The sequence below is a fragment of the Zonotrichia leucophrys genome, unplaced genomic scaffold (genome assembly GCF_028769735.1).
Source record: "Zonotrichia leucophrys gambelii isolate GWCS_2022_RI unplaced genomic scaffold, RI_Zleu_2.0 Scaffold_115_144425, whole genome shotgun sequence".
NCBI lineage: Eukaryota > Metazoa > Chordata > Aves > Passeriformes > Passerellidae > Zonotrichia > Zonotrichia leucophrys.
In genome coordinates, this window is record NW_026992320.1 from 50094 (window position 1) to 77614 (window position 27521).

Genomic DNA, 27521 nt, shown 5'->3' on the forward strand with positions numbered 1-27521 from the left:
TTTTCCCGCCCCTCCCCCACCCCGGATTTTGGGGTTTGGGGGGGGGGGGGGGAAGGGGGTGGGGGAGGGGCAGAAAAAGGGGGGGGAGGGGGAGGGTGGGGGAGGGGCGGGTGTCACTGCCGCCCCTCCCCCCCCCCCGCAAATGTACAAACCGGGGCGTGGCTTATGTTGGCCCCTCCCCCTTCCTCTCCATGGCCCCGCCCCCATCCCCTGATGGCCCCGCCCCCTCCCTTCGCCCCTCCCCCCCCCCCCCCCCCCCCCAAGAGCCCCCCGGAGGGGTCAGGGAGGGTGGGGGAGGGGCAAGGGGGAGGGGAGGGGTCTTTGCCCCCCCCTTGGGGTGAAACGTCCACCAATAAAAACCCGCCTACGTCATCGGGGGGCGGGGCTTGTGTTTGAAAGGGGGGGTCTGGGAGGGGGAGGGGCCAATGAATTGGGGCGGGGCTTTGGAATTTGGGGCGGGGCCAAAGAGTCCAAGGGCGGGACTCCAATTGGGGGCGGGGCTTTTGAATTGGAGGAGGGGCTCTGGGAAATGGGGGCGGGGCTTTGGAGTTGGGGGAGGGGCTCAGCAGATGGGGCGGGGTTTGGGATTGGGGTGGGGTTTTGGAAATGGGGCGGGGCTACGGGATGTGGGAGGGGCTCTGGGGTTGGGGAGGGGCTTTAAAATTTGGGGGCGGGGTTTTGGATTTGTGGGAGGGGCTCTGGAAATGGGGGCGGGGCCAAGGAATTGAAGGCATGGCTCTGGAATAGGGGGAGGGGCACAATCAGCCCCAACCAATCAGAACACACCATCCCTTCCCCCCCCCATCCATGAGGGGGCGTGGCCTCGCACCGCCGGAATGACGTCACACACTGAGCCAAGCCAATGACGTCATCGCACAGGGAGTGGGGGGGGAGGGGACCCCCGGATTTTATTGCCAAAATTGAGACCCCGCCCCCTTCCCAGTGACGTCATCGGGGTCCCCAAGGTCCCAATTTGGGGTCCCCAAAGTCCAGGGGTCCCAAAATTGCCCAAATTTGGGGTCCCCAAGGTGTCCCCAAGGTCCAGGGGTCCCAAAATTGCCCAAATTTGGGGCCCCCAAAATGTCCCCAAGGTCCAGGGGTCCCAAAATTGCCCAATTTGGGGTCCCCAAGGTCCCATTTTGGGGTTCCCGAGGTGTCCCCAAAATGTCCCCAAGGTGTCCCCAGGGTCCCATTTTGGGGTCCCCCCCCCAAATTTTGGGGACATTCAGGGGTCCATGAGCAAGGCCAGGCCATGGCGGGGTCCAGGGGAGGGACCCCAAAATGTCCCCAAATGTCCCCAAATGTCCCCAAATGTCCCAAAATGTCCCCAAATGTCCCAAAATTTCCCAAAATGTCCCCAAATGTCCCCAAAATGTCCCCAAAATGTCCCCAAATGTCCCCAGTCTGGCTCCACGGAGAGCACGAGGCCATGGCATGGACGGGACCCCGATGTCCCCAAATGTCCCCAAATGTCCCCGGTTGGGCTCCGTGACCGAGGCCAGCCCATCGCAGGGTCCAGGGGCGTGTCCCTGACGTCACCAATGTCCCCAATTTGGGGACACTCAGGTGTCCAGGGCTCAGATGTCCCCCAATGTCCCTCGGTGTCCTCCATGAACGTCCTGATGTCCCCAATGTCCCCATTTGGGGACACTCGGGGGGTCCACGAGGACGTGGTGGGGGGGTGTCCCCAATGTCCCTCGGTGTCCTCGGTGATGTCCCCAAATGTCCCCAATCAAGGGTCCATCAGCAGCGCCAGCCCGTACCTGGCAGGGCCCCCCAGTGATGTCCCCAATGTCCCCAAAGTGTCCCCAAATGTCCCCAAAGTGTCCCAAACCCCCCAATGTCCCCAATCCCATTTTCCCAACTTTTTCCTATTTTTGTTCAATGCTCCCAATGTCCCCCAATGTCCCCAAATGTCCCCAATGTCCTCCTGATGTCCCCAGTCCATTTTCCCAATTTTTTCCCATTTTTGCTCAATGTTCCCAATGTCCCCCCAATGTCCCCAAATGTCCCAAATCCCCCCAATGTCCCCACTGTCCCCAATGTCCCCTTGATGTCCCCAGTCCATTTCCCCAATTTTTTCCCATTTTTCCCCATTTTTATTCAATGTCCCCAATGCCCCCAATGTCCTCAGCGTCCCCAAATCCCATAAATGTCCCCACTGTCCCCAATGTCCCCGATGTCCCCAATCGAGCGTCCATGAGCAGTGCCAGCCCAATGTCCCCAATGTCCCCAATGTCCCCAGTCCCATTTTCCCAATTTTTCCCCATTTTTGCTCAATGTCCCCAATGTGTCCCAAAAGCCCCCAATCCCCCCGATGTCCCCACTGTCCCCAGTCCCCCCATTGTCTCCAAAGGTCCCCAATGTCCCCAACGTCCCCAATGTCCCCAAATTCCATAGATGTCCCCAATGTCTCCTATCCCGTTTTCCCATTTTTTTCCCATTTTTGCCCCGTCTTTGGTCAATGTCCCCAATGTCCCCACTGTCCCCACTGTCCCCAATGTCCCCATTGATGTCCTCACTGTCCCCAACGCCCCCGATATCCCCAAATTCCATTGATGTCCCCAATGTCTCCAATCCCGTTTTCCCATTTTTTCCCATTTTTTCCCCATTTTTGCTCTATGTCCCCAATGTCCCCAATGTCCCCAACGTCCCCAATCCCCCCAACGTCCCCGATGTCCCCAAATTCCATAGATGTCCCCAATGTCTCCAATCCCGTTTTCCCATTTTTCCCCCGTTTTTGCTCAATGTCCCCAATGTCCCCACTGTCCCCAATGTCCCCAATGTCCCCATTGATGTCCTCACTGTCCCCAATGTCCCCCATGTCCCCAAATTCCATTGATGTCCCCAATGTCTCCAATCCCGTTTTCCCATTTTTTCCCATTTTTGCCCCATTTTTGCTTTATGTCCCCAATGTCCCCAACGTCCACAATCCCCCCAATGTCCCCAATGCCCCCGATGTCCCCAAATTCCATAGATGTCCCCAATGTCTCCAATCCTGTTTTCCCATTTTTTTCCCATTTTCCCCCCGTTTATGCTCAATGTCCCCACTGTCCCCAATGTCCCCAATGTCCCCATTGATGTCCTCACTGTCCCCAATGTCCCCCCATTGTCTCCAAAGGTCTCCAATGTCCCCAAATTCCATTGATGTCCCCAATGTCTCCAATCCCGTTTTCCCATTTTTCCCCCGTTTTTGCTCAATGTCCCCACTGTCCCCATTGTCCCCACTGTCCCCCCAATGTCCCCAATGCCCCCACTGTCCCCAATGTCCCCAACGTCCCTCAATGTCCCCACTGTCCCCAATGTCCCCACTGTCCCCACTGTCCCCACTGTCCCCAATGTCCCCAAATATCCCCATTTGGGGTCCGTGAACAGGACGAGGCCATAGAGAGAATGGGACCCCAAATGTCCCCAATTGTCCCCAAATGTCCCCACAGGTGGCCCTGAACTCTCTGTGTTCCTGGGGGTGGATTTGGGGGAATTTTGGGGTCAATTTTGGGGGGATTTTGGGGACACTGGGACATTGGGGACATGAACAGGGGAAGGGGACATTGGGGACAGCAGACAGTGGGTAGGGGTCATCCCAGTCCATCCCAGTCCATCCCAGTCCGTCCCAGTTCATCCCAGTCCGTCCCAGTCCATCCCAGTCCGTCCCAGTCCGTCCCAGTCCATCCCAGTCCATCCCAGTCCGTCCCAGTCCGTCCCAGTTCATCCCAGTCCATCCCAGTCCGTCCCAGTCCGTCCCAGTTCATCCCAGTCCATCCCAGTCCGTCCCAGTTCATCCCAGTCCATCCCAGTCTGTCCCAGTCCATCCCAGTCCATCCCAGTCCATCCCAGTCCATCCCAGTCCGTCCCAGTCCGTCCCAGTTCATCCCAGTTCATCCCAGTTCATCCCAGTCCATCCCAGTCCGTCCCAGTCCATCCCAGTCCGTCCCAGTCCATCCCAGTCCGTCCCAGTCCATCCCAGTTCATCCCAGTCCGTCCCAGTCCATCCCAGTTAACCATAGTTAACCCCAGTCCGTCCCAGTCCATCCCAGTCCATCCCAGTCCATCCCAGTTCATCCCAGTCTGTCCCAGTTCATCCCAGTCCATCCCAGTCCATCCCAGTTCATCCCAGTCCATCCCAGTCCATCCCAGTTCATCCCAGTCCGTCCCAGTCCATCCCAGTTCATCCCAGTCCATCCCAGTCCGTCCCAGTCCGTCCCAGTCCATCCCAGTCCATCCCAGTCCATCCCAGTCCGTCCCAGTCCGTCCCAGTCCATCCCAGTTCATCCCAGTCCATCCCAGTCCATCCCAGTCCGTCCCAGTCCGTCCCAGTCCATCCCAGTCCATCCCAGTCCGTCCCAGTTTGTCCCAGTTCGTCCCAGTCCGTCCCAGTCCATCCCAGTCCGTCCCAGTTGCTCCCAGTCCGTCCCAGTTGCTCCCAGTTTGTCCCAGTCCATCCCAGTCCATCCCAGTTTATCCCAGTCCATCCCAGTCCATCCCAGTCCGTCCCAGTCCATCCCAGTCCGTCCCAGTCCATCCCAGTCCGTCCCAGTCCATCCCAGTCCATCCCAGTCCGTCCCGGTTCAGTCCCCACAATGTCACCGGAATGTCCCCGGGGGCGGGGGAGGAGCAGCCAATGGGAGAAGGGGGCGGTGGCGGTGACGTCACTGGCGTGATAGGGCCACGCCCCCCTGGGGGAGGGGGGCAATGACGTCACCGGGGTGACAGGGACAGGGCCACCCCTCCCCCCCAGTGCCACCAGTACAGACCAGTATAAATCAGTATAAACCAGTACAAACCAGTACAGACCAGTACAAACCAGTACAAACCAGTACAAACCAGTACAAACCAGTGCCACCAGTATAAACCAGTATAAACCAGTACAGACCTGTACAAACCAGTACAGACCAGTGCCACCAGTACAGACCAGTACAGACCAGTATAAATCAGTATAAACCAGTATAAACCAGTACAGACCAGTACAAACCAGTACAGACCAGTGCCACCAGTACAGACCAGTACAAACCAGTACAAACCAGTATAAACCAGAACAAACCGGCACAGACCAGTCCCTTCCAGTGTCCCCCAGTTCCTCCCAGTCCTTCCCAGTACAAACCAGTGCCCTCAAATCTCCTTTTGTCTCCTTCCCTCTCCCTCCCAGTTCCCCCCCAGTCCCTCCCAGTGCTCCCAGTACCCCCCCCAGTACAAACCAGTAAAACCCAATCCCCCCCAGTTCCCCTCAGTTCCCCCCCAGTCCCTCCCAGTTCCCCTCAATCCCCTCCCAGTTTGTCCCAGTCCCTTCCCAGTGCCCCCCCAGTATAAACCAGTAACCCCCAGTCGCCCCCCCACTCCCTCCCAGTCCCTCCCACTCCCTCCCAGTTTGTCCCAGTCCCTCCCAGTTTGTCCCAGTGCCCCCCAAAACCCCTCCCAGTTTGTCCCAGTCCCTCCCAGTGCCATCCCAGTCTGTCCCAGTCCCTCCCAGTTTGTCCCAGTGCCCCCCAATCCCCTCCCAGTCCCTCCCAGTTTGTCCCAGTCCCTCCCAGTGCCCCCCAATCCCCTTCCAGTTTGTCCCAGTCCCTCCCAGTTTGTCCCAGTGCCCCCCCAATCCCCTCCCAGTCCCTCCCAGTCCCTCCCAGTTTGTCCCAGTGCCCCCCAATCCCCTTCCAGTTTGTCCCAGTCCCTCCCAGTCACTCCCAGTTTGTTCCAGTGCCCCCCCCAGTTTGTCCCAATCCCCTCCCAGTCACTCCCAGTCTGTCCCAGTCCCTCCCAGTCTGTCCCAGTCTGTCCCAGTCTGTCCCAGTCCCTCCCAGTTTCTCCCAGTGTCCCCCCAATCCCCTCCCAGTCACTCCCAGTTTGTCCCAGTCCCTCCCAGTCCCCTCCCAGTCTGTCCCAGTCCCTCCCAGTTTGTCCCAGTCTGTCCCAGTTTGTCCCAATCCCCTCCCAGTTTCTCCCAGTGCCATCCCAGTTTCTCCCAGTGTCCCCCCAATCCCCTCCCAGTCCCTCCCAGTTTGTCCCAGTCTGTCCCAGTCCCTCCCAGTCTGTCCCAGTCCCTCCCAGTCCCTCCCAGTTTGTCCCAGTCCCTCCCAGTTTGTCCCAATCCCCTCCCAGTTTCTCCCAGTCCCTCCCAGTTTCTCCCAGTGTCCCCCCAATCCCCTCCCAGTCACTCCCAGTTTGTCCCAGTCCTTCCCAGTTTGTCCCAATCCCCTCCCAGTTTCTCCCAGTGCCATCCCAGTTTGTCCCAGTGCCCCCCCAATCCCCTCCCAGTCACTCCCAGTCTGTCCCAGTCCCTCCCAGTGCCATCCCAGTTTGTCCCAGTGCCCCCCCAATCCCCTCCCAGTCCCTCCCAGTTTGTCCCAGTCTGTCCCAGTCCCTCCCAGTCTGTCCCAGTCTGTCCCAGTCCCTCCCAGTGCCCCCTTATCCCCTCCCAGTCCCTCCAGTCCCTCCCAGTGCCCCCCAATCCCCTCCCAGTCTGTCCCAGTCCCTCCCAGTCCCTCCCAGTCACTCCCAGTTTGTCCCAGTGCCCCCCCAATCCCCTCCCAGTCTCTCCCAGTCCGTCCCAGTCCCTCCCAGTGCCCCCCCCGCTGTCCCTGTCCCCAGCCCCGCTATAAAAGCCCCGCGGTGACACCGGGGGGGGGTGGCCCAGCCATGGCTCTGTCCCCGCGGCCCCGCCCTGCCCTGGTGGCCTTGGTGGCCTTGGTGGCCCTGGTGGCAGCCCCGGCGCGGGGCTGGGACACCGACGCGCCCACGGCCACGCTGGCGGTGACAAACGGGGGACAGTGGGGACAGTGGGGGGACCCCGAGTTCTGCCCCGGGAGAGGCTACGCCAGCGGCTTCCAGCTCAAGGTGGGCACACTGGGGACATTTGGGGACATCTGGGGACATTTGGAGGTCATTGGGGACATTTGGGACAGTGGGAGGATTGGGGACATTGGGGACATTGGGGATGGAGGGACATTTGGGGGGATTGGGGACATTTGGGGACATTGCGGACATTGGGGACATTTGGAGGTCACTGGGGACATTTGGGGACATTGGGGACATTGGGGATGGAGGGACATTGGGGATGGAGGGACATTTGGGGGGATTGGGGACATTTGGGGACATTGGGGACATTGGGGGGATTGGGGACAGTGGGGGTGTTCAGGGTGCTTGGGACATTGGGGACATAGGGGACAGTGGGGACACTGGGGGGATTGGGGACATTTCAGGACATTGGGGACATTGGGGACAGTGGGAGGATTTGGGACATTTGGGGACATTTGGAGGTCATTGGGGACAATGGGGTCATTGGGGACATGGAGGAGTTTGGGACATTGGGGACATTTCAGGACATTGGGGACATTGAAGGTCATTGAGGACAATGGGGTCATTGAGGGGATTGGGGGGTTTGGGACATTGGAGGTCATTGGGGACATTGGGACAGTGGGGACATTGGGGACATTGGGGACATTGGAGGTCATTGGGGACAGTGGGGACATTGAGGATTTTGGAGACATTGAGGGCATTTGGGACATTTGGGGACATCGGGGGATTTGGGGAGTTTGGAACATTTGGGGACATTTGGAGGTCACTGGGGACAGTGGGGGGATTGGGGACATTTGGAGGTCACTGGGGACATTGGCGGGATTGGGGACATTTGGGGACATTGGGGATGGAGGGACATTTGGGGGGATTTAGGGGGTTTGGGACATTGGGGGGATTGGGGACATTGGGGCTGTTCAGGGTGCTTGGGACATTGGGGACAGTGGGAGGATTTGGGACATTTGGGGACATTTGGAGGTCATTGGGGACATGGAGGAGTTTGGGACATTGGGGACAGTGGGGGGATTGGGGACAGTGGGGACATTTGGGGACATTGGGGACATTGAAGGTCATTGAGGACAATGGGGTCATTGAGGGGATTGGGGGGGGTTGGGACATTGGAGGTCATTGGGGACATTGGGGACATTGGGGACATTGGGGGGATTGGGGACAGTGGGGACATTGGGGGACATCATTGGGGACATTGGGGACATTGAGGGGATTTGGGGAGTTTGGGACATTTGGAGGTCATTGGGACATTGGGACAGTGGGGGGATTGGGGACATTTGGGGGATTTGGGGAATTTGGGACGTTTGGGGACATTTGGGACATTGAAGGTCATTGGGGACAGTGGGGACACTGGAGGGATTGGGGACAGTGGGGAGAGTGGGGACAGTGGGGACATTTGGGGACAGTGGGGACATTTGGGGGGGGTTCAGGGAGTTTGCGACATTGGGGACCTTGGGGGGATTGGAGACATTGGGGGGATTGGAGGGCTTTGGGACATTTGGGGACATTGGGGACACTGGGGACATTGGGGGGATTGGGGACATTGGAGGTCATTGGGGACATTTGGGGACAGTGAGGATGTTGGAGACATTGAGGGCATTTGGGACATTTGGGAGTGTTCAGGGGTTTTGGGACATTTGGGGACATCGGGGGATTTGGGGAGTTTGGGACATTTGGGGACATTGGGGACATTGAAGGTCATTGAGGACAATGGGGTCATTGAGGGGATTGGGGGGGGTTGGGACATTGGAGGTCATTGGGGACATTGGGGACATTTGGAGGTCATTGGGGACACTGGGGACACTGGGGACATTGGGGACATTTGGGAGGGTTTAGGAGGATTTGGGACATTGGGGTACTGGGGAGATTTGGGGAGTTTGGGACATTTGGGGACATTTGGAGGTCATTGGGGACATTGGAGGTCATTGGGGGAATGGGGACACTTGGAGGTCATTTGGGACATTGGGGGGACACTGGGGGGATTTGGGGAGTTTGGGACATTGGGGACATTGGGGACAATGGGGACAGTGGGGTCAGTGGGGACATTGGGGGGATTTGGGACATTGGGGACAATGGGGACATTGGGGGGACATTGGGGGGACATTGGGGATTGGGGGACTGGGGACAGTGGGGACACCGGGGGGATTGGGGACCCAGGGGACATTGGTGACATTGGGGACATTGGGGACATTGGGGACAATGGAGGTCAGGGGTCAAAAGGGGGAGGACCCGGGGGACAAGGTGGGGACATGGGGGGAATTCGGGGGGGACATTTGGGGTGGGGACAAAAGGGGGACATGGAGAGGACAAAGGGGGGGACAAAGAGGGGACAATGGGGGGCAGGAATTGGGGACACAGAGGTGACAACTTTGGGGACAGGAGGTGACAGGAACTGGGGGACAGGAGGTGACAGTTTTGGGGACAGGAGGTGACAGGAACTGGGGGACAGTTTTGGGGACAGTTTTGGGGACAGGAGGTGACAGTTTTGGGGACAATTTTAGGGACAGGAGGTGGCAGTTTTGGGGACAGTTTTGGGGACAGTTTTGGGGACAGGGGGTGACAGGAATTGGGGACAGTTTTGGGGACAGTTTTGGGGACAGGGGGTGACAGGAACTGGGGACAGTTTTGGGGACAGGGGGTGACAGTTTTGGGGACAGTTTTGGGGACAGTTTTGGGGACAGTTTTGGGGACAGGAGGTGACAGTTTTGGGGACAGGAGGTGGCAGTTTTGGGGACAGTTTTGGGGACAGGGGGTGACAGTTTTGGGGGCAGTTTTGGGGACAGGGGGTGACAGTTTTGGGGGCAATTTTGGGGACAGTTTTGGGGACAGGGGGTGACAGGAACTGGGGACAGTTTTGGGGACAGGGGGTGACAGTTTTGGGGACAGTTTCGGGGACAGTTTTGGGGACAAGAGGTGACAGGAACTGGGGACAGTTTTGGGGACAGAGGGTGCCAGTTTCGGGGACAGTTTTGGGGACAGGGGGTGACAGTTTTGGGGACAGTTTTGGGGACAGGGAGTGACAGTTTTGGGGACAGAAGGTGACAGTTTTAGGGACAGTTTTGGGGACAGGGGGTGACAGTTTTGGGGACGGGGGGTGACAGTTTTGGGGATAGGAGGTGACAGTTTTGGGGACAGTTTTGGTGACAGTTTCGGGGACAGTTTTGGGGACAGTTTTGGGGACAGTTTTGGGGACAGTTTTGGGGATAGGAGGTGCCAGTTTTGGGGACAGTTTTGGGGACAGGAGGTGACAGGAACTGGGGACAGTTTTGGGGACAGAGGGTGACAGTTTTGGGGACAGTTTTGGGGACAGGGGGTGACAGTTTTGGGGACAGTTTTGGGGACAGTTGGTGACATTTTGGGGCGCGCAGGTGGAGCCCCACAAGGGGTTTTTCGGTGATGACACCGGGCTGAACGGCGTCCGGCTGCTCTGCGACAAGGGAGGGGACGCCACGTCCAGCGAGGGACCGTGAGTGACCACGGGGGGACACCGGGGTGGGGACGGCCGGGGGTGGGCACCAAAGTGACCCTGGGGACACCAAAACCCGGCCGTGGCCACCAAAACCCGGCCGTGGCCACCAAAACCCGGCCGTGGCCACCAAAACCCGGCCGTGGCCACCAAAACCCAACCATGGCCACCAAAACCCGGCCATGGCCACCAAAACCCGACCGTGGCCACCAAAACCCGGCCATGACCACCAAGACCCAACCACGGCCACCAAGACACAACCATGGCCATAAAAACCCAACCATGCCCATCACAACCCAACCACGGCCACCATGACCCAACCATGGCCACCAAAACCCAACCGTGGCCACCAAAACCTGATCATGGCCACCAAAACCCAACCATGGCCACCATGACCCAACCACAGCCACCAAAACCCAACCGTGACCACCATGACACAACCATGCTCATCACAACCCAACCATGGCCACCATGACCCAACCATGACCACCAAGACCCAACCGTGACCACCAAACCCAATCATGACGAACACAACCCAGTCACAACAACCAAAACTCAACCACGCCCACCCCAACACAACCACAACCACGGCAACCCAACCACGTCCACCCCAACTCAACCACGCCCACCACAACCCAACCACACCCACCGCAACCCAGCCACGCCCACCACAACCCAACCACGCCCACCACAACTCGAGCACGCCCACCACAACCCAACCATGGTCATCAAAACCCAACCACGCCCACCGCAACCCAACCACACCCTCCACAAGCCAACCACGCCCACCACAACCCAACCACGCCCACCACAAGCCAACCATGGTCATCAAAGCCCAACCATGCCCACCACAACCCAACCACGCCCACCAAAACCCAACCATGGCCAACGCAACACTTCCACTCCCACCACAACCCAACCACACCCACCACAACACAACCATGGCCATCAAAACCAAACCATGATCATCAAAGCCCAACCACGCCCACCGCAACCCAACCACGCCCACCACAACCCAACCACGCCCACCACAACTCGACCACGCCCACCACAACCCAACCACGCCCACCACAACCCAACCACACCCACCACAACCCAACCACGCCCACCACAACCCAACCACGCCCACCACAACCCAACCACGCCCACCACAACCCAACCACACCCACCACAACCCAACCATGGCCACCACAACCCAACCACGCCCACCCCAACCCAACCACGCCCACCCCAACCCAACCATGGCCAACACAAGACAACCACGCCCACCACATCCCAATCATGACGAACACAACCCAACCACACCCACCACAACACAACCACGCCCACCCCAACCCAACCACGCCCACCCCAACCCAACCACGCCCACCACAACCCAACCACGCCCACCACAACCCAACCACGCCCACCACAACCCAACCATGGCCACCACAACCCAACCATGGTCATCAAAACCCAACCACGCCCACCACAACCCAACCACGCCCACCACAACCCAACCATGGCCACCACAACCCAACCACGCCCACCACAACCCAACCACGGCCACCACAACCCAACCATGGTCATCAAAGCCCAACCACGCCCACCACAACTCAACCACGCCCACCACGCCTACCCAACCCAACCATGGCCACCAAAACCCAACCACGTCCACCACAACTCAACCACGCCCACCACAACCCAACCACGCCCACCACAACCCAACCACGCCCACCCCAACCCAACCACGCCCACCCCAAACCCAACCACGCCCCCCAACCCACCATGGCCACCACAACCCAACCACGCCCACCCCAACTCAACCACGCCCACCCCCACCCACCCCCGACCCCCCACCCACCCTTTTTTCCCCCCCACCCCGTTGTGTCCCCGCAGCCGCGGCGCCTGGGGCCGGCCCGAGTCGTGCCCGCCGGGGCAGCGCCTGGTGGCATTCCGGCTGCGCGTGGAGGCCCCGCGCGGCCTCTGGGACGACACGGCCGCCAACGCCATGGCCGCCATCTGCTCGGGGGGCTCCCTGCTCGAGGGCCGCGGGGGCCCCCAGGGCCAGTGGGGCAACTGGAGCCTGCCCTGCCCGCCCGGCGCCGGCGTCTGCGGCCTCCGCACCCGCCTGGAGCCGCCCCAGCGCGGCGGCGACGACACCGCGCTCAACGACGTGGAGCTCTACTGCTGCAGCTGAGCCGGGAACGGCGGCACCTGGGACCCCCGGGACAGCCAGGGACCACCGTGGGACCCCCAGGATCTTCAAGGACGACCCACCGTGATCCCCCAACCCCCTCATGAACCCTCCTGACCCCTTCAGGGACCCCCAGAACCTTCAGGGACCCCCATGGACCCCCCAACCCCCTCATGAACCCTCCTGACCCATTCACTGACCCCCATGGACCCCCCAGAACCCTCACAGACCCCCATGGAACTCCCTTGGACCCCATTGACCCCATGGACCCTCCTTGACCCTCCCCATGGACCCCAATGACCCCTTCAGGGACCACCCCAGGACCCCCAGGACCTTCAGGGACCACCGTGGAGCCCCCAGAACCTTCACTGACCACCATGGATCCCCCCAACCCCGTCATGAACCCTCCTGACCCCTTCAGGGACCCCCAGAACCTTCAGGGACCCCCATGGACCCCCGACCCCAGACCCCTGGACCCCCAGAACCCTCACAGACCCCCATGGACCCCCAGAACCCTTCACAGACCCCCATGACCCTCCCATGGACCCACCTTGGACCCCTGGACCCCTCACTAGACCCCCATGGGACCCCCCATGACCCCTGACCTTCAGGGACCACCGTGGGACCCCCCAGGACCTTCATAGACCCCCATGAACCCCCAGAACCTTCACAGACCCCCATGGACCCCTCCCATTGACCCCATGGACCCCTGACCCTCCAGGACCCTGACCTGACCCCACCATGGACTCATGGACCCCCATGACCCCCTCATGACCTTCACAGACCCCCATGGACCCAAACCCTTCAAGACCCCATGGACCTCCGACCCCCTTGACCCCCAGGACCCCATGACCCCCTGGACCCACCCTGACCTCAGGACCACCCCATGGACCCCCAGGACCTTCCTGACCCCCATGGACCCCCAGAACCTTCACAGACCCCATGGACCCACACCTTGACCCACAACCTCCTGACCCCCCAGACCTCCTGACCCCCTGACCCAACCCATGACCCCTTGACCCCCCTTGACCCACCCCTTCAGGACCTGGACCCTTCAAGACCCCAGGACCTTCACAGACCCCCATGGACCCCCCTTGACCACCCCATGGCTACCCATGGACCCCAATGACCTCTTGACCACCCCTGTGACCCCTCATGGACCCCCCCCATGACCCCTCAGTGACCCCACCCCCGCAGGGGCAGGGCAATGAATGGCTTTGATTGACAGCTCTGGCCACGCCCCCTTTTTGTGGGAGAGAGTGTGGGGAGGGACTGGGGGTTACTGGTTTATACTGGGAGGGACTGGGAGGAACTGGGATGGACTGGAATGGACTGGGAGTTACTGGGATGGAACTGGGATGAACTGGGAGGGACTGGGAGTTACTGGCTTATACTGGGAGGGACTGGGAGGAACTGGGATGGACTGGTTTATACTGGGAGGAACTGGGAGTTACTGGCTTATACTGGGAGGGACTGGGATGAACTGGGAGCTCATTGGGATGGACTGGGATAAACTGGGACGAACTGGAATGGAACTGGGAGTTACCGGCTTATACTGGGAGGGACTGGGATGGAACTGGGATGAACTGGGAGGGACTGGGATGGACTGGGATGGAACTGGGAGTTACTGGTTTATACTGGGAGGGACTGGGATGAACTGGGAGCTCATTGGGATGGAACTGGGATGGACTGGAATGGAACTGGGATGAACTGGGATGGAACTGGGATGGAACTGGGTGTTACTGGCTTATACTGGGAGGGACTGGGAGAATGGGAGCTCACTGGGATGGAACTGGGGGAACTGGATGGAACTGGGATGGAACTGGGAGGAATGGTTACTGGCTTATGGGGACTGGGGACTGGGGAACTGATGACGGATGGAACTGGGAGTTACTGCTTATACTGAGGACTGATGAACTGGGAGTCATGGGATGACTGGGATAAACTGGACGAACTGGAATGGAACTGGGAGTTACCGGCTTATACTGGGAGGGACTGGGATGGAACTGGGATGAACTGGGATGGACTGGGAGCTCACTGGGATGGACTGGGGTGAACTGGGATGGAACTGGAATGGAACTGGGACGAACTGGGACCCCCCCCAAGAACGAGGTCGATTTTGGCGTTGGTTGTTGGGATTTTTGGGGTCAATTTTCGGGATTTTGGTGTCAATTCTTGAGATTTGGGGGTCAATTTTTGGGATTTTTGGGTCGCTGATCCCAGATTTGGGGTCCATTTTGGGGTCAATTTGGGGGATTTTGGGGTCGATTTTTGGGTCAATTTTTGGAATTCGGGCCAAAGAAGGAACGAGGCTCTGCGGGTTTTGGGATTTTTGGGTTTATTTGGGGATTTTTGGGTTTTCGGGTCCGATCGATTTTGGGGTCATTTGATTTTGGGTCGATTTTTGGGGTCAATTTTTGGGATTTTTTTAGGGTTATTTTGGGGTCAATTTTGGGATTTTTAGGGTTAATTTTTGGGATTTTGGGGTCGATTTTTGGGGTCAATTTTTGGGATTTTGGGGTCAATTTTTGGGATTTTTAGGGTCAATTTTTGGGATTTTGGGTTTTTGGGTCATTTTTGGGTCAATTTTGGGATTTTGGGGTCGATAATTTTGGGGATTAGGTAATTTTTGGCTGATTTTAGGCCGATTTTGGGTCAATTTTGGGCCAATTTTGGGTCAATTTTGGGTCAATTTTGGGATTTTTGGGTAATTTTTGGGATTTTGGGGTCGATTTTGGGTCAATTTTTGGGTTTTTGGGTCGATTTTGGGGTGATTTTGGGTCAATTTTTGGGATTTTGGGGTCAATTTTTGGGGTCAATTTTCCGGAATTCTTGGGTCAATTTTTGGGGTCAATTTTGGGGATTTTTGGGTTATTTTGGGTCCATTTTGGATTTTGGGGTCGATTATTGGGTTTTTTTGGTATTTTGGGGTTTTCGGGGTCGCCGAGCCCGATTTTGGGTCAATTTTTGGGATTTTGGGTTCAATTTTGGGGTCAATTTTTGGGATTTTCAGGGTTGAATTTTGGGATTTTTGGGTCATTTTTGGGATTTTGGTAATTTTGGGGTCAATTTTGGGGATTTTTAGGGTCAATTTTTGGGGTCAATTTTTGGGATTTTGGGGTCAATTTTGGGTCAATTTTTGGGATTTTGGGGCCCAAAGAAGGAACCGAGGCTCTGTTGGGTTTGGGATTTTGGGTTTTATTTGGGGATTTTTGGGGATTTTTGGGGTCATTGATTATTTTGGGGTCAATTTTGGGTCAATTTTGGGGTCAATTTTGGATTTGGGTCATTTTAGGGTCAATTTTGGGTCAATTTTTGGGATAACTTTGGGTCAATTTTTGGGATTTTTGGGATTTTTGGATTTTGGGAATTTATTGGGGTCAATTTTAGGTTTTTGGGTCATTTTGGGTCAATTTTGGGGATTTTTAGGGTCAATTTTGGGGTCAATTTTTGGGATTTTCAGGGTCAATTTTTGGGATTTTGGAGTCGATTTTGGGTCAATTTTTGGGATTTTTGGGGTCATTTTTGGGGTCAATTTTGGGTTTTTTGGGTCAATTTTTGGGATTTTGGGTTTTTTGGGGTCAATTTTTGGGATTTCGGGGCCCAAAGAAGGAACCGAGGCATTGTTGAATTTGGGGTTTTTAGGTTTTATTTGGGGATTTTTGGGGTTTTCGGGGTCTCCGATCCCGATTTTGGGGTCGATTTTGGGGTTTTTGGGGTTGCTGATCCCAATTTTGGGGTCGATTATTGGAATTTTGGGGTCAATTTTGGGGATTTTTAGGGTTATTTTTGGGGTCAATTTTTGGGATTTTTAGGGTTAATTTTGGGGTCAATTTTTGGGATTTTGGGGTCGATTTTGGGGTCAATTTTTGGGATTTTTAGGGTCAATTTTGGGGCATCAATTTTGGGGATTTTCAGGGTTAATTTTTGGGATTTTGGGGTCGGTTTTTGGGATTTTTAGGGTCCATTTTGGGGTCAATTTTTGGGATTTTCAGGGTCAATTTTAGGGATTGTGGGGTCAATTTTTGGGGCCCAAAGAAGGAACCGAGGCTTTGTTGAATTTGGGGTTTTGGGTTTTATTTGGGGATTTTTGGGGTCTCTGATCCCAATTTTGGGGTCAATTATTGGAATTCTGGGGTCAATTTTGGGGTCAAGTTTTGTGGTCAGATTCTGAGGTCAATTATTGGGATTTTGGGGTCTCTGATCCCAATTTTGGGGTTGATTTGAGGTCAATTTTTGGGATTTTGGAGTCGATTTTGGGGTCAATTTTTGGGATTTTGGGGTCAGGTTTTGGGGTCAATTATTGGGATTTTGGGGTCACTGATCCCAATTTTGGGGTTGATTTTGGGGTCAATTTTTGGGATTTTGGGGTCGATTTTTGGAGTCGATTTTTAGGGTCCATTTTGGGGTCAATTTTTGGGATTTCGGGGCCCAAAGACGGAACCGAGGCTTTGTTGAATTTGGGGTTTTTAGGTTTTATTTGGGGATTTTCGGGGTCGCCGATCCCAATTTTGGGGTCGATTTTTGGGGTCAATTTTTGGGATTTTGGGGTCAATTTTGGGGTCAGGTTTTGGGGTCAATTATTGGGATTTTGGGGTCACTGATCCCAATTTTGGGGTCGATTTGAGGTCAATTTTTGGGATTTTGGGGTCGATTTTGGGGTCAATTTTTGGGACTTTGGGGTCAATTTTGGGGCCCAAAGAAGGAACCGAGGCTCTGTCGGGTTTGGGATTTTGGGTTTTATTTGGGGATTTTTGGGGTTTTCGGGGTCTCCGATCCCGATTTTGGGGTCGATTTTGGGGTTTTCGGGGTCTCCGATCCCGATTTTGGGGTCGATTTTGGGGTTTTCGGGGTCGCCGATCCCGATTTTGGGGTCAGATTTGCTGATTTGGGCTCAGCTGTTGGGGTTCCGGGGCCCGAAGTAGGGGAGGCTGCGCACGAAGGCGTCGAGGCGCTGCCGGAACAGGAGGCTCTGGACGGGGGCCCGGGGGGGGCACAGCGGATTCTTCACCACCAGCTCCACAAAAAGCTGCAAAAAAACCCAAAAACATCCCTGAATTTGGGGCAAAATCCACAAACCTGGGGGAAAATCCCAGAAAATCCCATGAAAATCCCTTTATTTTGGGAAAAATCCCATGAAAATCCCTTTATTTTGGGAAAAATCCCATGAAAATCCCTTTATTTTGGGAAAAATCCCATGAAAATCCCATTATTTTGGGAAAAATCCCATGAAAATCCCTTTATTTTGGGGAAAATCCCAGAAAATCCCTTTATTTTGGGGGAAAATCCCAAAAAATCCCATGAAAATCCCTTTATTTTGGGAAAAATCCCAGAAAATCCCATGAAAATCCCATTATTTTGGGAAAAATCCCATGAAAATCCCATTATTTTGGGAAAAATCCCAGAAAATCCCATGAAAATCCCTTTATTTTGGGGGAAAATCCCAGAAAATCTGATAAAAATCCCTTTATTTTGGGAAAAATCCCTTTATTTTGGGGGAAAATCCCATGAAAATCCCTTTATTTTGGGAAAAATCCCAGAAAATCCCATGAAAATCCCTTTATTTTGGGAAAAATCCCAGAAAATCCCATGAAAATCCCATTATTTTGGGAAAAATCCCATTTTTTTTGCCCCAGCTCCCATTCCACCCCGTTTCTTTGGAAAATCCATGGAAATTTAACCCTCACGTTGCCGTAGATGCTTCTGGGGAAGAAACCCCACCATGATTTCCTTACAAACCCCATTGAAACTCCTTGGTCTTGGGGGAAAATCCAATTATTTTGGGGAAAAATCCCATTTTTTTCATTCCAAACCCATTTTTTGGGTGAAAAAAATTCAAATTATTTCACGAAAAATCCCATTTTATTGGGTGAAAAAAATCCAAATTATTTCACGAAAAATCCCTTAAAAAAACCCCATTTTTTGGGTGAAAAAAATCCAAATTTTTTCACAAAAAAATCCCATTTTTTCGTGAAAAAATCCCTTAAAAACCCCATTTTTTGGGTGAAAAAAATTCAAATTATTTCAGGAAAAACCCCATTTTTTGGGTGAAAAAAATTCAAATTATTTCACAAAAAAATCCCATTTTTTCGTGAAAAAATGCCTTAAAAACCCCCATTTTTTGGGTGAAAAAAATTCAAATTATTTCACAAAAAATCCCATTTTTTCGTGAAAAAACGCCCTAAAAACCCCATTTTTTGGGTGAAAAAAATTAAAAATATTCCACGAAAAATCCCATTTTTTGGGTGAAAAAAATTCAAATTATTTCACAAAAAATCCCATTTTTTCACGACAAAAATCCCTTAAAACCCCCATTTTTTGGGTGAAAAAAATCCAAATTTTTTCACAAAAAAATCCCATTTTTTCGTGAAAAAATGCCTTAAAAACCCCATTTTTTGGGTGAAAAAAATCCAAATTATTTCACGAAAAATCCCATTTTTTCACGAAAAAATCCCTTTAAGAAATCCCATTTTTTTTTGCTCCCTACCCCATTTTTTGGGTGAAAAAAATCCAAATTATTTCACGAAAAATCCCATTTTTTCACGAAAAAATCCCTTAAAAAAACCCCATTTTTTGGGTGAAAAAAATCCAAATTATTTCAGGAAAAATCCCATTTTTTCGTGAAAAAATCCCTTAAAACCCCCCAATTTTTGGGTGAAAAAAATTCAAATTATTTCAGGAAAATTCCCATTTTTTTGTGAAAAAATCCCTTAAAAAAAACCCATTTTTTTTTGCTCCATACCCCATTTTTTGGGTGAAAAAAATTCAAATTATTTCACGAAAAATCCCATTTTTTTGGGTGAAAAAAAACCAAATTATTTCAGGAAAAATCCCATTTTTTCAAGAAAAAATCCCTTAAAAAAATCCCATTTTTTTTTGCTCCCTACCCCATTTTTTGGATGAAAAAAATTCAAATTATTCCACAAAAAATCCCATTTTTTCGTGAAAAAAATTCAAATTATTCCACAAAAAATCCCATTTTTTCGCGAAAAAACGCCCTAAAAACCCCATTTTTTTTTTGAAAAACCCCATTTTTTTTGCTCCAGCCCCCATTCCACCCCATTTTTTTGGAAAATCCAGGGAAATTTAACCCTCACGTTGCCGTAGATGCTTCTGGGGAAGAAACCCCACCATGATTTCCTTACAAACCCCATTGAAACTCCTTGGTTTTGGAGAAAAAAAATTCAAATTATTTCAGGAAAAATCCCATTTTTTCACGAAAAAATCCCTTTAAAAAAACCCCATTTTTTGGGTGAAAAAAATTCAAATTATTTCACGAAAAATCCCATTTTTTCGTGAAAAAATGCCTTAAAAACCCCATTTTTTGGGTGAAAAAAATCCAAATTATTTCACGAAAAATCCCATTTTTTCACGAAAAAATCCCTTAAAAAAAACCCATTTTTTTTTGCTCCATACCCCATTTTTTGGGTGAAAAAAATTCAAATTATTCCACAAAAAATCCCATTTTTTCGTGAAAAAACGCCCTAAAAACCCCATTTTTTTTTTGAAAAATCCCATTTTTTTTGCCCCAGCTCCCATTCCACCCCGTTTTTTCCCCAAAACCACAGAAATTTAACCCTCACGTTGCCGTAGATGTGCTGCAGGGCCTCGCGGGCGCTGGGCACGCCCAGGTCGGTGTTGAGCGCCAGGCGCAGCCCCGACGGCGTCTCCAGGTAATGGAGGCGATAGCGGCTGGTGTGGAACGACACGAACCCGTCCCGCCCGCCAATCGCTAAGGAAATTCCCAAAATTCCCAAAATTCCCAAAATTCCCAATTTTTACATCGCCCAGAGAGCGAAATCCGCGCGAAAATCGGAGAAAATTTGAGCGAAATCGACCCAAAATCGCCTCAGATCCCCTCCAAAATTCCCCAAAAATCTCCGGAAATTTTCAAATCATTCCTGATATTCCAAAAGTCTCAAAAAATTCCCAAATTCCCCAAAAATTCCCAAAAATTCCCCCCAAAAAATCCCAAAAAAATCCCCAAAAAAACCCCAAAAATCCCCCAAAAAACCCAAAAATATCCCCCAAAAATTCTCCAAAACATTCCCACAAAATTCCAAAATAATTCCCAAAAATTCCCTCTAAATCCTGTAAAAATCCCCCCAAAAATTCCCAAAAAAACCCAAAAAATCCCAAAAATCCCCCCAAAAAATCCCCAAAAATCCCCCAAAAAACCCAAAATTTACCCCCAAAAATTCCCAAAAATATCCCCCTAAAATTCCTAAAATTCCCCAATTTTTACATCACCCAGAGCGCGAAATCCGCGCGAAAATCGGAGAAAATTTGAGCGAAATCGACCCCAAATCCCCTCCAAAATTCCCCAAAATCTGCAGAAATTTTCAAATTATTCCTGATATTCCAAAAGTCTCCAAAAATTCCCAAATTCCCCAAAAATTCCCCAAAAAATCCCCAAAAATTCCCCCAAAAAATCCCAAAATTCCCCAAAATCCCCCAAAAAATCCCAAAAAAATCCCCAAAAAATCCCAAAAAAATCCCCAAAAAATCCCCAAAAAATCCCACAAAATTCCCCCTAAATCCTCTAAAAATCCCCTAAAAATAACCCAAAAAATCCCCCAAAAATTCCCCAAAAATTCCCAAAAAATTCCCAAAAAACCCCGCCAAAATTCCCCAAAATCTCCGGAAATTTTCAAATTATTCCCGATATTCCAAAAGTCTCAAAAAATTCCCAAAAATTCCCTAAAAATTCCCAAAAATTCCCCCAAAAAATCCCAAAAAAATCCCCAAAAAAACCCCAAAAATCCCCCAAAAAACCCAAAAATATCCCCCAAAAATTCTCCAAAACATTCCCACAAAATTCCAAAATAATTCCCAAAAATTCCCTCTAAATCCTGTAAAAATCCCCCAAAAATCACCAAAAATTCCAAAAAAATCCCAAAAATCCCCCAAAAAATCCCCAAAAATCCCCCAAAAAACCCAAAATTTACCCCCAAAAATTCCCAAAAATATCCCCCAAAAATTCCCAAAATTCCCAATTTTTACATCGCCCAGAGAGCGAAATCCGCGCGAAAATCGGAGAAAATTTGAGCGAAATCGACCCCAAATCCCCTCCAAAATTCCCCAAAATCTGCAGAAATTTTCAAATTATTCCTGATATTCCAAAAGGCTCCAAAAATTCCCAAATTCCCCAAAAATTCCCCCCAAAAATTTTCCCAAAAATTCCCCAAAATCCCCCAAAAAATCCCAAAAAAATCCCTCAAAAAATCCCAAAAAAATCCCCCAAAAATTCCCCAAAAATTCCCAAAAAACCCCAAAAATCCGCCCCAAAATCTCCATAAATTTTCAAATTATTCCTGATATTCCAAAAGTCTCCAAAATTCCCAAATCCCCCAAAAAATCCCCAAAAATTCCCCCCAAAAAATCCCCAAAATTCCCAAAAAAATCCCCCAAAAATTCCCCCCAAATTCCCCAAAAATTCCTCAAAATTCCCCCTAAATCCTGTAAAAATCCCCCAAAAATTTCCCACAAAATTCCAAAAAAATTCACCAAAATTCCTCCAAAAAATTCCCCAAAATTCCCAAAAAATCCCCAAAAATTTCAAATCAATGTCTTTAAAATTCCCCCCAGATTTCAAAAAAAATCTCACAAATTTCGGGGATTTTTGGGAATTTTGTGGGATTTTTTTTGGAATTTTGGGGGGATTTTTTGGGGTTTTTTGGTTTTTTTGGGGGGATTTTATTTTTATTTTTGGGGGATTTTTTGTGGGTTATTGGGGGATTTTTTGGGAATTTTTGGGGGATTTTTGAGGGATTTTTGGTTTTTTTTGGGGGGATTTTTTGGGAATTTTTGGGTAATTTTGGGGGATATTTTTAAGAATTTTTGGGGACTTTTGGGGGGATTTTTTTGGATTTTTGGGGAATTTTTGGGGGGATTTTTGAGGGATTTTGTGTGGATTTTTGGGAATTTTTGGGGGTTTTTTTGGGGGGATTTTATTTTTATTTTTTGGGGATTTTTTGTGGATTATTGGGGGATTTTTTGGGAATTTTTGGGGGATTTTTGAGGGATCTTTGGGGGATTTTTGGGTTTTTTGGGGGGATTTTTTGGGAATTTTTGGGAGATATTTTTGGGAATTTTTTGGGTAATTTTGGGGGATGTTTTTAAGAATTTTTGGGGAATTTTTGGGGGATATTTTTGGGGGGATTTTTGAGGGATTTTTTGTGGATTTTTGGGAATTTTTGGGGGTTTTTTGGGGTTTTTTTGGGGGGATTTTGTTTTTATTTTTGGGTTTTTTGGGGGGATTTTTTGGGAATTTTTGGGGGATATTTTTGGGAATTTTTGGGGGATGTTTTTAAGAATTTTTGGGGAATTTGGGGGGGATTTTTTTGGATTTTTGGGGGATTTTTGGGGGATTTTTTGTGGATTTTTGGGAATTTTTGGGGGTTTTTTGGTTTTTTTGGGGGGGGATTTTATTTTTATTTTGGGGGGATTTTTTTTTGATTTTTGGGGGATTTTTTGGGAATTCTTGGGGGATATTTTTGGGAATTTTTGGGGGATATTTTTGGGTAATTTATGGGTAATTTTGGGGTTTATTTGGGATTTTTGCGGGGATTTTTTTAAAATTTTTTGGGAATTTTTGGGTAATTTTGGGGGGAATTTTTTTGGATTTTTGTGGGATTTTTTGGGAATTTTGGGGGATATTTTTGGGAATTTTTGGGTGATTTTTGGGGGATTTTTTTTGGTTTTTGTGTTCCCAAAATTCCATTTTTGGATACATGTCCGTGGGACTCATCTTGGCCACGAAGGAGCGGAGCGAGAAGAGCATCCCAAACATCAGCTTGAATTCCTGGATGGGGAAAAAAAAAATGGGAATTTTGGGATTTTTGGGAATTTTTCAGGAATTTTGGGGTTTTTGGAGGGATTTTTCGCATTTTTTTTGGATTTTTTGGGGGGATTTTTTGGCCCCAAAAATTCCAAAAAAAAATTCCTGAAATATTCTCCAAAAATCCCCACCAAAAAAAAAAAAAAAAAAAAAAAAAACTAAAAAATTCCTGGAATTCCCAGAAAAATAATCCCAAAAAAATTCCAAAAAAAAAAAAAAATTCCGCAAAAACTTCAAAAGAAATCCCAAAAATATCCCCAAAAAATCTCAGAAAAATTCCTTAAAAAATTCCCTAAAAATCCTTTAAAAATCTCCAAAAATAAAAAAAAAATCCCCAAAAAATCTCACAAAAATTCCAAAAAATACCCCAAAAACTTCCTTTAAAAATCTAAAAAAATCTCCGAAAAATTCCTTAAAAATTCTCCAAAAAGTCCCCAAAAATTCCCTAAAGATCTCAAAAAATTCCTTTCAAAAAATGCCCCAAAAATCTCAGAAAAATTCTGAAAAAATTCCCAAAAATCCTCTCGAAACTCCTCTGGAATGTCCAAAAAAAACCTCCAAAACGTAACAAAAAAAATGCTGAAAAAATGTTAAAAATGCAAAAAAAAATTCCAAAAGAATTCCCTGAAAAAATCCCAAAAAAATCACAGAAAAAAAAATCCTGGAAAAATCAAAAAAAATTCAAAAATATTCCCCAAAAAAATCCCAAAAAATCACAGAAAAAAACCCCAAAAAATTCAAAATAAATCCCCAAAAAAGCCCCAAAACCCCTCGAAATCCCCCGAAAAAATTCCAGAAAAATTCCCTGAAATAAATCCCAAAAAAATCACAGAAAAAAATTCCCGGAAAAATCCAAAAAAATTCCAAAAAAAATTCAAAATAAATCTAAAAAAAATCCCCAAAAATTCAAAATAAATCCCCAAAAAAGCCCCAAAAAATTCAAAATAAATCCCCAAAAAATCCCAAAAAATTCCAAAAAAATCCCAAAAATCCCCAAAAATTCAGAATAAATCCCCAAAAATTCACAATAAATCCCCAAAAAAGCCCCAAAACCCTCGAAATCCCCGAAAAAATTCCAGAAAAATTCCCTGAAATAAATCCCAAAAAAATCACAGAAAAAAATTCCGGAAAAATCCAAAAAAATTCCAAAAAAAATTCAAAATAAATCCCAAAAATATCCCCAAAAAATTCAAAATAAATCCTCAAAAAAGCCCCAAAAATTCAAAATAAATCCCAAATAAAAGCCCCAAAAAATTCAAAATAAATCCCAAAAAATCCCAAAAAATCAACAGAAATTCAAAATAAATCCCAGAAAAAGCCCCAAAAAATTCAAAATAAATCCCAAAAAATTCAAAATAAATCCCCAAAAAAGCCCCAAAACCCCCCCGAAAAATTCTGAAAAAAATTCCTAAACTTTGAAATGACTCCCAAAATTCCCAATTTTCCCAAAATTCCCGGAATTTTCCGGAATTTTCACCTCCTCCTGTGGAATTCCAGCTCCCCTCCGTCGGTGCCATTCGCTGTAGAAGAGGCAGCGGCCGCTGCGGTCGAAGATGTACAGGTTGTGGATGGTCATGGAAAATTCCTAAAAAATTCAAATTATTCCCAAAAAATTCCCAAAAAATTTAAAAAAAAATGGAGGAAAATATTCAGGAAAAAATCCCCAAAAAATTTGGGGTGAAAAGGTCCCAAAAGAATCCGGGAATGGGGAGAAATTCCTGTGGGAAAAGGGAAAAATTGGAATTAAATTCGGAATTTTGGAGCTGAAAATTCGCCAAAAAATCCCAAAAAATTCCCCCAAAAATTCCCAAAAAATTCCCAAAAATTCCAATAAAATTCCCCCCAAAATTCCAAAAAAATTCCAATAAAATTCCCCCAAAAAATTCCAATAAAATTCCCCAAAATTTTCCAAAAAAATAAAAAGAAAATCCCAAAAAAACCCTCCCAAAAATCCCCCCAAATTCCCAAAAAATTCCCCAAAAAAGCTCGAAAAAATTCCCAAAAAAATCCCCAAAATTTCCCCAAAAAATCCCAGATAAATTTCCCCCAAATCCACAAAAATTAAAAAATAAATCCCAAAAAATCCCAATAAATTTCAATAAAAATAAAAATAAATTCAAAAAATCCCAAAAAATTTGGGTGAAAACGGAAATTCCCAAAAAAAAATCCGGGAATGGGGAGAAATTCCCGTGGGAAAAGGGAAAAATTGGAATTAAATTCGGAATTTTGGACCTGAAAATTTGCCAGAAACTCCCAAAAAATTCCCCCAAAATGTTTCCCAAAAATTCCCAAAATATTTTTTAAAAATCCCAAAAAATTCCTTAAAAATTCCCCCAAAAATTCCCAAAAAATTCCAATAAAATTCCCCCAAAATTCCCAAAAAATTCCCCAAAAAATCTCGAAAAAAATCCCAAAAAAATCCCAAAAATTCCCCAAAATATTCCCCCAAAAATCCCAAAATATTTTTTAAAAATCCCAAAAAATTCCTTTAAAAATTCCTTTAAAATTCCCCAAAAATTCAAAAAAACGTTCCAATAAAAATCCCCAAAAATTCCCAAAAAAAAATTCCCAAAAAAATTCCCTTAAAAATTCCTTTACCCAAAAAATTCTCGAAAATAAAAATCCCCAAAAAAAAAATCCCCAAAAAATCCCAAAAATTTACAAAAAAATTCACAAAAATCCCCAAAATTTGGGATCTATGGACCAGTATAAACCAGTATGGACCAGTATAAACCAGTAGCTACCCGTATAAACCAGTAGCCCTTACCAGTATACCATAAAACCAGTTGTCCTCCAGTATAAAATACCCAGTAACCAGCTCCCAGTGCTCCCAATATAAACCAATCCCAGTGCTCCCAGTATAACCAGTAACTCCCAGTATAAACCAGTCCCTCCCAGTATAACCAGTGCCAGCAACCCCTGGAATTCCCAGTATAACCAGTAACTCCCAGTATAACCAGTCCCAGTGCTCCCAGTATAAACCAGTATAACAAACCCCAGTGCTCCCAGTATAAACCAGTACCAGCAATGCCTGGAATTCCCAGTATAACCAGTAACTCCCAGTATAACCAGGCCCATTATAAACCAGTCCCAGTGCTTACCAGTCAATAAAACCAGTACAACCAAATCCCCAGTACCTCCACAGTATATAACATCAGTGCCCGCGTGTGTCCCAGTATAAACCCAGTGCTCCCAAAAAAGCTATAAAACAGTCCCTGTAACCACCTGCCATTCACCAGTTATTAAACCCAGTATCTCCCAGTGCAACCAGTCCCAGTGCTCCCAGTATAAACCAGTGCTCCCAGTAAGTCTCAGCAACCCCCAATACTCCCAGTATAAACCAGTCCCAGCAATCCCAGTATGTCCTGGTGGCTCCCAGTCCCTCCCAGTATAACCCAGTCCCCCCTCAATCCCCTCCCAGTATAAACCAGTAACCCCAAATCCCCCTCAAGCCCCTCCCAGTATAAACCAGTAACCCCAAATCCCCCTCAATCCCCTCCCAGTATAAACCAGTAACCCCCAATTCCATCCCAGCTCATCCCAGTCCATCCCAGTTCAACCCAGTCCCCCTCAATCCCTCCCAGTAACCCCCAATCCTCTCCCAGTATAAACCAGTAACCCCCAATCCGCTCCCAGTCCCTCCCAGTCCATCCCAGTTTCGCTCTCGCCTCTTTTCCCGCCGCCTTCACTTCCGCCCTCCCAGCCGCTCTCCGTGACGTCACTTCCGCTTTCCGCCCAAACCCAACATGGCGGCGGCGCCCGAACCCATCACGGGGGCGTGGCCAATCCATCAAGTGGGCGTGGTCACGCCATATAAGGATAATCCCATATAAGGCGTGAAGGAGGCGTGGCCACTCCATATAAGGATAATCCCAAGTAAGGCGTGGCCACGCCTAATGTGGTTTGATTGACAGATCCGCCGCGCGGTGGGCGTGGCCTCGCCCCCGCTTTTGGGGCGCTTTGGGGTCGCGGTCTTAAAATCCCCCCCTCCCTAAAAATCGCCAAAATTTCTGCAAAAAATTCCACAAAATCCCGCAAATCCGAGAAAAGAATAAAAAAAGAAATCTTAGAAATGCTCAAAATAAAAAAAAAAAAAATCAAAAAATATTCCCCCCAAAAATACCCAAAAAAATCCTCAAATCCCCCCCAAAATCCCCCTTAAAATCCCCAAAAATTGCCCAAAACAATTCCCCCAAAAATACCCCCAAAATCCCCCTAAAAATACCCCCAAAATCTCCCAAAAT

The 27521-nt window shown here is 49.3% G+C and overlaps 2 protein-coding genes across 4 annotated transcripts; one reads left to right on the forward strand and one right to left on the reverse strand.

Moving 5' to 3' along the window:
• Nucleotides 1-6619: 6619 nt before the first annotated feature.
• On the forward strand, nucleotides 6620-12492 carry LOC135460879 (vitelline membrane outer layer protein 1 homolog). The gene is made up of 3 exons (XM_064737843.1): nucleotides 6620-6828; nucleotides 10164-10261; nucleotides 12140-12492. Exons 1-3 carry the CDS (start codon nucleotides 6631-6633, stop codon nucleotides 12438-12440), a joined length of 597 nt encoding a protein of 198 aa, XP_064593913.1. The 5' UTR covers nucleotides 6620-6630; the 3' UTR covers nucleotides 12441-12492.
• Nucleotides 12493-17156: 4664 nt separating this feature from the next.
• TRAPPC1 (trafficking protein particle complex subunit 1) lies at nucleotides 17157-26982 on the reverse strand. 3 transcript variants are annotated; one of them, XM_064737834.1, is made up of 5 exons: nucleotides 26946-26982; nucleotides 24755-24862; nucleotides 23170-23241; nucleotides 20021-20158; nucleotides 17157-17466 (listed from the first exon to the last, which is right to left on the reverse strand). In XM_064737834.1, exons 2-5 carry the CDS (start codon nucleotides 24851-24853, stop codon nucleotides 17332-17334), a joined length of 444 nt encoding a protein of 147 aa, XP_064593904.1. In that variant the 5' UTR covers nucleotides 24854-24862; nucleotides 26946-26982; the 3' UTR covers nucleotides 17157-17331. The 3 variants fall into 3 exon arrangements, with proteins under 3 accessions (XP_064593904.1, XP_064593903.1, XP_064593905.1); XM_064737833.1 differs by lacking the exon at nucleotides 26946-26982 and adding an exon at nucleotides 25982-26025 and having other exon boundaries at nucleotides 24755-24995; XM_064737835.1 differs by lacking the exon at nucleotides 26946-26982 and adding an exon at nucleotides 25982-26000.
• Nucleotides 26983-27521: the final 539 nt, after the last annotated feature.

Excerpts from the sequence above, each read along its gene's own strand:
- TRAPPC1 (XM_064737834.1), bottom strand. The coding sequence starts at position 24,853 with ATGACCATCCACAACCTGTACATCTTCGACCGCAGCGGCCGCTGCCTC. Across the intron at positions 23,242-24,754 it reads CTGGAATTCCACAGGAGGAG|GAATTCAAGCTGATGTTTGG; the intron begins GTGAAAATTCCG and ends TTCCCCATCCAG. Across the intron at positions 20,159-23,169 it reads AGATGAGTCCCACGGACATG|CGGGACGGGTTCGTGTCGTT; the intron begins TATCCAAAAATG and ends GCGATTGGCGGG.
- LOC135460879 (XM_064737843.1), top strand. The coding sequence starts at position 6,631 with ATGGCTCTGTCCCCGCGGCCCCGCCCTGCCCTGGTGGCCTTGGTGGCC. Across the intron at positions 6,829-10,163 it reads CCAGCGGCTTCCAGCTCAAG|GTGGAGCCCCACAAGGGGTT; the intron begins GTGGGCACACTG and ends TGGGGCGCGCAG. Across the intron at positions 10,262-12,139 it reads GCCACGTCCAGCGAGGGACC|CCGCGGCGCCTGGGGCCGGC; the intron begins GTGAGTGACCAC and ends GTGTCCCCGCAG.